The sequence below is a fragment of the Lipotes vexillifer genome, unplaced genomic scaffold (assembly GCF_000442215.2).
Source record: "Lipotes vexillifer unplaced genomic scaffold, Lipotes_vexillifer_v1.1 scaffold376, whole genome shotgun sequence".
NCBI lineage: Eukaryota > Metazoa > Chordata > Mammalia > Artiodactyla > Lipotidae > Lipotes > Lipotes vexillifer.
In genome coordinates, this window is record NW_006785037.1 from 411,265 (window position 1) to 420,621 (window position 9,357).

The 9,357-nt window shown below is 52.2% G+C and overlaps 1 protein-coding gene across 3 annotated transcripts in view; it reads left to right on the forward strand.

Annotated features, from left to right (window-relative positions):
- The window catches only part of MATN2 (matrilin 2), a 163,772-nt gene that overhangs the window by 129,561 nt on the left and 24,854 nt on the right, over nt 1–9,357 (forward strand). For all 3 annotated transcript variants that reach the window (XM_007457154.1, XM_007457153.1, XM_007457155.1), the window contains 3 exons: nt 1,524–1,646; nt 4,597–4,719; nt 4,989–5,111. In XM_007457154.1, the coding sequence (XP_007457216.1) occupies nt 1,524–1,646; nt 4,597–4,719; nt 4,989–5,111 (369 nt within the window). The remainder of the gene's footprint in view (nt 1–1,523; nt 1,647–4,596; nt 4,720–4,988; nt 5,112–9,357) is intronic.

Below are 9,357 nucleotides of genomic sequence, written 5' to 3' on the forward strand. Positions count from 1 at the left end.
CCTCGGGTGTGGGTTTCATTTCATTTTTTTCATACATCTTTGTCTTTTCAGGAAGGGAAGTCTTTCCTAGGGGCCCCAATAAATTCCTCCTGTGTCTCATTGGCGAGAACGAGGCATATTCCCAGCTCTAGACCAATCACTGACAAAGGAAAACATGGTTGCCAGGCTGCCTTAGACAACTCATGACTCATGCCTTGGGGGTCAGGATTCTGGTTTCAAGAAGACAGGGTAATAGTTGTTGGCAAGGCAACCAACAATGTCTGCCACATCCACAGGAAAAAGAACAATGCAGTTAAATGGATCCAGCTCAGCCCCTGAGGTTGCTGGTGGCCATTTCTCACAACACCAGTCTCATAGAGGCCCTCCACAAGCTTATTTTATTTCCTGTTATAGTTCTCCGTCTCTCCCATTACCTTCTCTGGTGTGTGTGAGTTGCGGGGGGCGGGGGGGCACGGGGGGTGGGGAGGGGCCTATCTTGTGGTTTTAGCATTTTCTACCAGAAAATGAAACTGCTAATTGGCTGCTGGTTGTGATGCTGCTTCCCTCTGCTGGCAGAAACACAGCCAGGATGGGGGTGAATGTTACCATAGGACAGAGCTGCAACTTACCTGGGCCAGCATCAGAGATGCGTCTTCTCCAGTTTCTTGATACCTTTGCTGTTATGCTCTCACCCAGAGCCAGGTTGAGCATTGGATCCTTCTTAATGCAACTGCCTTTTCCTGCCTCTCCTAAATAGCTGGGTATCTTGTAAGATCAGCTGTTGTGTATTCTGCCTTGTGCTGTCCCATGTCACTGTCAGATGTCACTGCCAACAGCAGCTCCCTACATGTTTTAAGCCCTAGTTGTCAGGTTAGCTGTAAGAAGAGACTGAATTTTCCCAGCTTTTCCATCTTTCTTGGGGGGGAGATGGGCTGGGAACTATGGCGCTCAACCCATTTCACCAACTTTTTGGCCATCAAATGGGGAAGAGACCTATGCTGGAGAATGCGGAGGCTCGCTGCAGGTGCCAGGTTCTCTTTCAAACAAGCTCATGGAGAGCAGGAGCTGTTGTCTCCATCCTGTAGAGCAGGGGTCCCTAACCTTTTTGGCACCAGGGACCGGTTTTGGGGCAGACAATTTTTCCATGGACTCAGGGGTGGTGGGGTGGAGGGGAAACGGTTTCGGGATGATTCAAGCACATTACATTTATTGTGCACTTTATTTCTATTATTATCACATTGTAGTATATAATGAAAGAATTATACAACTCACCATAATGCTGACAGGAGGCGGAGCTCAGGCGGTAACACAAGCGATGGGGAGCGGCTGTAAATACAGATGAAGCTTCGCTCACTCGCCAGCGCTCACCCCCTGCTGTGCGGCCCGGTTCCTAACAGGCCACGGACCGGTACTGGTCTGTGGCCCGGGGGTTAGGGACCCCTGCTATAGAGCATCTTACTTACTGAATATTTACTGTGAGGGGCTGACCTCAGCCCTTGGAGAAGCCTCGAGCCTGAAGTAGGGTCTGCCCTTTCTCCCCTCAGGGATCAACTACTGTGCGCTGAACAAGCCAGGCTGCGAGCATGAATGCATCAACACGGAGGAGGGCTACTACTGCCGCTGCCACCGGGGCTACACCCTGGACCCCAACGGCAAGACCTGCAGCCGTGAGTGTGCCCGGGGCAGGGGCTCTGATGGGAAGGCCAGGTTCACACACAGGCCCCCAGGCTCGCTAGCAGCCAGTCACTTTTGAGGCCCCTGGGTTTCCAGTGAGCCTGACGGTCCAACAGTCTTAACATTCCTGGACTCAGTTTCATCACCTGTAAAATGGGACTACTCATGCTACCTACCTCAGAGATTGGATTGTTTAGTACCACATACTAGACGTGTGACCCCAGGCAAGTTCTCCAAGCTTTGACTTCCTCATATGTTTAAAAAAGTGAAGATAATAATAGTATTGGTCTCCTAGAGTTGTTAAAGGGAATAATCAGGACCATTTCAATCTCTTAGCACTGTGCCTGGCCCAAAACATACAGCTAAAGATAATAGTTCATTATTGTCATGGAGCCTGGCAGAGTAACCAGTGCTGGCCCCAGGGTGAGACAATGGGACGGAGGAGACAGACCTCAGAGAGCACTTGGGCTACCACAGAGCTGATCTGAGGGCAGAGCTGAGAAACATGGGACTTTTTATGAAGACTTTTCTTAATTTTCTTTTGTAAGAGGCACAACAAAGCTCCATTTGGTGATGTAAATGTGCGGAAACGTGCAGGCTTTGCCAGCTGGATGGCTCTGTCGTTTTTTATGAGGCACAGTCTCCACTGGTCCAGGCCAGCGGGCGTGGGGGGGGCCACATGACACTGCGGTGGAGGCCTGTGACCCTGGTGCGCTGGAGAGGGGTGCAGTGACGTGACCAGCATAGAAGGGGCCCTTTGTGTCGCTTTCCACCCAGCAAGCCGCACATCTGCTCCAGCTTTGGGGAGAGAGATAGATTGTGAATGAGAACAGTGCAGCTGTTCAGCACCTGGACCTTAAACTGCCTGGAGGGGAAGTTTCACAGATGAGGTATTAGATAGAGAGCAGTCCTCAGGAAAGCTGGTGCCCCATCCATCTCCAGAGGGAACAAAGTGCCTCGATTAGGCTTTCTAAGGATCGATCTCGGAAGTCAAAGAATTTTTGAACCAGAAAGTTGGCACTGCTCTGCATTTGCCTCTGGAAGTCTCTGAGTCCTTATGAGAAGCCAGTGGTGAGGAAGAGTCCTTCCACTCTTCAGGAAGATGCCCTGGTGAAGATGGATCTGTGTACAGTCTGCCTTCCTGCAGGAGTGCGGGGTCTGCCAGCTGCCAGCTCTGGCAGGTATCCCAGGGCAGGCTTGGCATGACCTGGATGAGCCCACCTAGAGCCCCAGGGGCCATGACCTGCCTCCTTTCTCTCTGGGATCCAGTAAGAAGGACCATCTAGTCAGCTTCAAGAAAGTATAAACCAAGCCATTTCTTCCCAGGGGTCCCCAGAGGAAGGCATGGTATCCTCTTCCCCATGGGGGCTCAGGGAGCCCCCAGGCCATCATGACGGGAAGCCCTTACAAGGCACCTGCTCTGTGCAGCCACAGCCATGAGCACTTTCCAGGCACTCGCTCACTTTATCTGCACCAGAGCCTTATGAAGCATCGACATTCTTATCCCTATTTAAAGAGGGGGAAACTGTGGCACAGAAAGGTTAAGTTTCCTGGGGGTCACATGACTGGTAAATGGTATAACTGAGATGTGAATACAGGCCTCTGGCTCCTGAGATCCTGCAAGTGTTTGCAGTAGGCAGATCCACTGGTACCAGTCCCAGGCCCTGTGGGAGTCAGAGGCCCACCCGATGACCCTGCACAAGGCCTCCAGTGTCCCTCCAGTCTCCGGGTGTGCGTTTCCTCCGTCAAGGAAATCTGGGAGGCGGCCTGCAGGGCTGTCTTGTGGGAGCTGTTCACCGCAGCTGTGTGTCTGTTATCCTAGCGGGGCCAGCTGTTCAGAGCCCCGGTGCCAGGATCGGCCACGCATGCAGGCCTTGGCTTTGGTTTGTTTTCTGAATCTGGGTGTCCCGGTTATGGGGGGGCGACAACACTTTTTCATTTTCAGATGTAAAGAAACTATACAATTAATTCCTCCCCAGCAATGTACTAGTAATAATAAGCGTTCAGGAAGTAATTACTGTATGCTGGCTACTGTTCTGAGGGCTGTAGGTCAATCAACTCCTCTCACCACGTTCCTCTAAGAAAGTAATCGTCAACCCCATTTCTCAAGTCACGAGATGATGACAGAGAGGCCAAATGACGGCCCAGCATCTCGTGGCTGGGAAGCGGCGAACGTGGGGTTTGAGCCCAAGTAGTTGGGTGCGGAGCCCTCATTCTGACACACTGTTCTGTCAGCTGCGGGCTGTGGGCTCAGCAGCTCGACTTTCCTGAGCCTGGCTCTCCTCTCTGTGACAGAGGGGAAGGCACCTGCTCTCAACGTTGCCCCGGGATTGCAGGTGATGTGTGCCCAGGCCTGGCACAGAGGGCTGCTGTCATGACCACCCATGACAGGAGTCGTATGCACGTTACTCCTCAAAGAAATGCGAAGAAAAACAAACAAGGCCAGTGGCACAGGGTAGAATGAAACCTTCCACATCACTCTTTTTGAAGTGAAATAGCCCAGCAGGGGCTCCCTGGGAGGTGGTTTTGTTTTTTAATGCCGCCTCGCTGGTGGGCGCAGTGCCCTTGGTTACTTTTTTTTTTTTTTTAACATCTTTACTGGAGTATAATTGCTTTACAATTGTGTGTTAGTTTCTGCTTTATACCAAAGTGAATCAGCTATACATATACATATGTTCCCATACCTCCTCCCTCTTGCGTCTCCCTCCCACCCTCCCTATCCCACCCCTCTAGGTGGTCACAAAGCACCGAGCTGATCTCCCTGTGCTATGCGGCTGCTTCCCACTAGCTATCTCTTTTACGTTTGGTAGTGTATATATGTCCATGCCACTCTCTCACTTCGTCCTGGCTTATCCTTCCCCCTCCCCGTGTCCTCAAGTCCGATCTCTAGTAGGTCTGCGTCTTTTATTCCGGTTACGCTGTTTTCGTGTGTGATTGCCTCAGGGGTGGATCACTGCGCCGAGCAGGACCACGGCTGTGCACAGCTGTGCCTCAACACTGGGGACTCCTTCGTGTGCCAGTGCTCGGAAGGCTTCCTCATCAACGAGGACCTCAAGACCTGCTCCCGTGAGTCCCCGTCGCACTTCTCTTACAGGGCAAAGGTTTTCGCAACAGGTGTGAAAAATGTGACGACTGCACAGGACAGCAGGCCCCCTCTGTCCCCTGCGCTTGGCACCCTGGAGATCGTAGGGGTGTCTCCTGGGGACTGCGTGCCTTCCCGGTGCAGAACCTGGGGTGGAGGTGGGGGTGTGGTATAAGCACGATGGTCACTTGATTCCCATCCTTAGTAGCCCAGGAGCCTCGAGGACCTCTCACCGGGCTGTTGGGTTTTGCAGGAGTGGATTACTGTTTGCTGAGTGACCACGGTTGCGAATACTCCTGCGTCAACACCGACAGATCCTTCGCCTGCCAGTGTCCCGAGGAACACGTGCTACGCAGTGATGGAAAGACCTGTGCCAGTGAGTGTTCTGAGGTCGGATGAGCGGGACTTGGCACAAGTGATCGTGAGTGGGGGGCACTGAGGACAGGGACCACCGGTGTGTCTGCAACCCCGGTTTTCGTGGGTGAAAGTGGGTGAAGGCCTCTCCCAGAGATTTCAGCACTGGTGGCTGCTGCTTCCCTGGCCCCGAGCTCCTTTTCCCACTCCCTGAAACGGCTGTTCCCTATTCCTGTCTGCCTCGCGGTCATTTTGGAGCTGGCACGAGTTATAATAATGCGGACGCATTACTGACTGGGGACTTCAGACGGGGCTCTGTGCTGAGCACATGCTTTGTCCGGCTGCAGCCCCGTGGAATCCCCATCTTTCGATGAGGTAACTGCAGCTCAGATTAAGTAAAGAGCCTAAGGTTACCAGCTATTAAGTGATGGGTTCCAACTCTGGGCTATGTGACTCCAAAGTCAGTTCTGGGAGAAGGGGAAGCTGCTGAGAACCTCACCCGCAATCCGGATAATCCGGCAGCAGATGGTGATGTTTCCTGGGTACATACTTCCCTGCAGCTGGCCCCAATTCCTGTCTCCATTACTTTAAAAAAAAAAAAAAAAAAAACAACCCCCAACCCTCATTTACAGTGATTACCAATCACTCCCACCATGGCTGTTTTCAAGTCAAAAAAAAAAAAAAAAAAAACGACTCCCAGATATTCGTCTCTCCTTCACTCAAGAATGCTGTGTTTTCTGCCGTGCAATCCTGTTTCCAAGTTGGCCTAGATAAAGATTAAAAAATAGTCATTTTGAGAGAAGGGATCAGAAGTGGAGGGAGAGGATTGTAATGTACCTTGTCTGTCTGGCTGGTATTTCTGATTATAGGGCCGACTTCCCTGACCCCTGATACAATTGTGGCCACAACTTGTCCACCTTTTTATATCATTTGTTCTCTTGGGCAGGTGAGCTGATTGCACAGCTGGGTGTGCCTCTCTAACTGTGCAGCCTGTGAGAAAATGTTTTCCCCATTTGGGATAGAGTCTTGAGTCTTATGGCTTGCTTGTGGCTGCCTGCCCAGCTGCCTCCCAGACCGCTGCTCTGGCCAGCATGGCCAGCACAGCCAGCACAGGGACGGGCTGGGTATGGGGGTGCAGAAAGAGGGTGGGTGTGTCGAATTGTATCTACCTTTGAGTGCATGCCAAAGCCAGAAGCACACTTTTTAACTGGTTTGTTTTAATTCTCATCATCTTAGATTATTCATGCCTTTCTTTGGTCCTCTCCACTACTGTGAGGACCAAGAGCTGACTATGAGACAGTTGCAGGACTTCTACGAAATCCTCATGGCCCTTCCAAACAAATGCCACTCCTCTCCTTTACAGTCATGTGCCCATCTCCCTCCCTCCCTACATCCACATCTGCTATGGCCACTGATGCTTTTAAATGTTGCCCATTTTCTCATTTATAGTGTTTGTAACTAATGATACAGTGATATCATCCGCATGAGTAAATGTTCAACAATGCCATTAGAAGTGAATTTTGATAAGTATTTATTTATATATGGTGTGTCCATATGAGATGTGAGATGATCAGATGGGTTAGAATTATCCTATCCTCACGCAATGGTGGTATGTAAGAGATGCATTTTACCCATACATATATGTTGAGCTCGTCCCCTAATTGAAGACTCTCTGTCTGCCCAAGGATGATTCCGTCTAGCTGCCCTGTCCTGAAATAATGGGCTGTGTTTTCGGTGTGGCCGTAGTTAACTGGGGTTGGGATGTTTGTTTCCCAGCTCTATGCCAGATCACAAAGAGCCTGATGCCATGACTGCATCTTTTTTTGTAAATCATGCTGGGCTCTGGATGGGGAGGCAGCTGGGGTTCAGCCAGGCCTGGCTCAGGAGCTAAGGGTGTCCTTCGCCCTCCATAAAGGCAGCCTCCACTTAGAGCCTTGATAGCAGGTGTCCTGAAGAACACTTCACTCGCTTTTTGGAAGGTTCTCTGAAGCATGGAGAGCAGGCCCAGTTTCCCAGGGCCCGGGAAGAAAGTAGACACAGTTATGCCCACACCCCTGCAGGCACCTTTGGCTCTCGGGCCTCTAGAGTGACGCCCATCCTCCCTTCCTCTAGGTCCCCTGGCCCCCAAGCTGTGATTGCCCGTAGGAGCCTTCCTTGCCTTGGAAGGTTGTTCCATAGACTGGGGGGTAAGGTGGGGAGAGGAATGGGGGAGTCTCCTCTACAAGCTGCAGCTGAGAGGGCTCCTCCCATCTTTACCTCCTGGAAATTTCCCTGAGATAGACCTAGTACAAGGGCATCCCAGCACCAGGAAAGACTCTATAGGCTAGATGTGCATGGAACACACAGCCCACTGCCCTGTGAGCTCCTGGAGGTTAGAGACTGGATCTTATTTGGAGCCTGAGTTCCAGGCCTGGCCCACAGGAGATGCTCTATAAAGTTCAATGAATGAGAGAGTGAATGGACAGAGACCACCAGTCTTTTCATCCTGTGGCACCTGGCACAGGGTCCACCCCTGCCCAGTAGCCTTCAGTGGCTCTCCACTGTCTCCCCCAGTTTCCAGTCGAGTGCCTTGATTTGGCAGTGATGGAGAACCCCTTCCTCCCCTCCTGAGCCCCACCCAGGTCTTCCCTGCTCCTTCCAGTTCTTATGGGGGCAGCTCCCCTATCCTCTGAGTAAGCCCTGTACCTCCAGCCCATCCTGTCTCCACTTAGGACAACGTCCCTATCCCACCCTGCTGACGGAAACGCAGCCCAGGGCCAGCATCACCTCCATGGGGAACTTCCTGCCCCTCTCGCCTACTGGGAGCAGCTCTGCTCCACCCACTGAAGGCAGGCTCCACTAGGACCTCTCGTGGCCCCACCTCACCCTGTGGCTGTCTGTGCCCAGATCTAGAACCAGTGTGGCAGAGTAGAAAGAACACTGAACTGAGAGCCCAAAGACTGGGTTTAAATCCTGTAGCTCCCATGCTGGGCAAGGGAGTTGACCTCTCTGGATCTGATTGTTCATATGTAAACTGGGAATGATCATTTCTGCCTCTCTCTCAGGGCCTCTGTGTGGCACAGGGAGAGACATTCATTGGGAAACTTGTCAATTGCCATAAACCCTAAGGTACTCTTGTTATGGTCTTGCTTCCCACTGCTGGACTGCCCCACACTGAGGAGAGGGCTGAGGTAACATCCTTGCCTTGCTGCCTGGAGACCCACTCCCAGGGCCAGGCCTGCCCCCCTTGTGGAGCTCCAGAGATGGACCACCCTGGGAGGAGTCAGACTCAGGAAGCCAGGGACTACCTTCTTTAGCAAGTGGAGGGTGCTGATGGGGATCTGAGCCACAAGCACAGGGCACTAGGAATTTCAGTTGGGGATACTCCTACTCTGGCCACCAGAGGTGGGTGTGCAAATGCAAAGGCCTTTTCCAACCTGATGCCTCCCAGCTTGACTTTGAAGGGCAGAAGCAACCCTGAGCAGGGCAAGAGGAGTGTATTAGTCTGCTTAGGCTGCCATCATGAAATACGGTAGGCTGGGTGGCTTAAACAGCAGAAATGTATTGTCTCACAGTTCTGTAGACTGGAAGTCCAAGATCAAGGTGCCAGTATGGTTAGGTTCTGGTGAGAACCCTTCTCTTGGCTTGCAGATGGATGCCTTCTTGCTGTGTCCTCCCATGAGGAGAGAGAGAGAGAGAATAAGCTGTCTTGTGTCTCTTCTTAGAAGGGCACTAATCCCACCATGGGGGCCCCACCCTCATGACCTCAGCTAACCCTAATCACCTCCCAAAGGCCCCACCTCCAAACACCAGCACATTGGGAGTTAGGGCTTCAACATATTAATTTGGGGGGAAACACAATTCAGTCCTTCACAGAGAGTGAAGGCAAAAGACCACCTTTACCCTCATGTATTCACATTAGAGGTTTAACGGAACAGAAGGAAACTTAAAGATCTTTCCTTTCTTTTGTGGGAAACAGGCACAGGGAGAAAACTGGTGCCCTCAAGCTGGCCCTGGGGGTCAGTGACAGAGTCAGGACTAGAACTGGGGTCTCCTGACTTCAGGATCTCTTACCCAGTGTGAGATGCCCTTTAAAAGTACATCTCGGGCTTCCCTGGTGGCGCAGTGGTTGAGAGTCCACCTCCCGATGCAGGGGACACGGGTTCGTGCCCCGGTCCGGGAAGATCCCACATGCCGCGGAGCGGCTGGGCCCATGAGCCATGGCCGCTGAGGCTGCGCGTCCGGAGCCTGTGCTCCGCAACGGGAGAGGCCACAACAGTTAGAGGCCT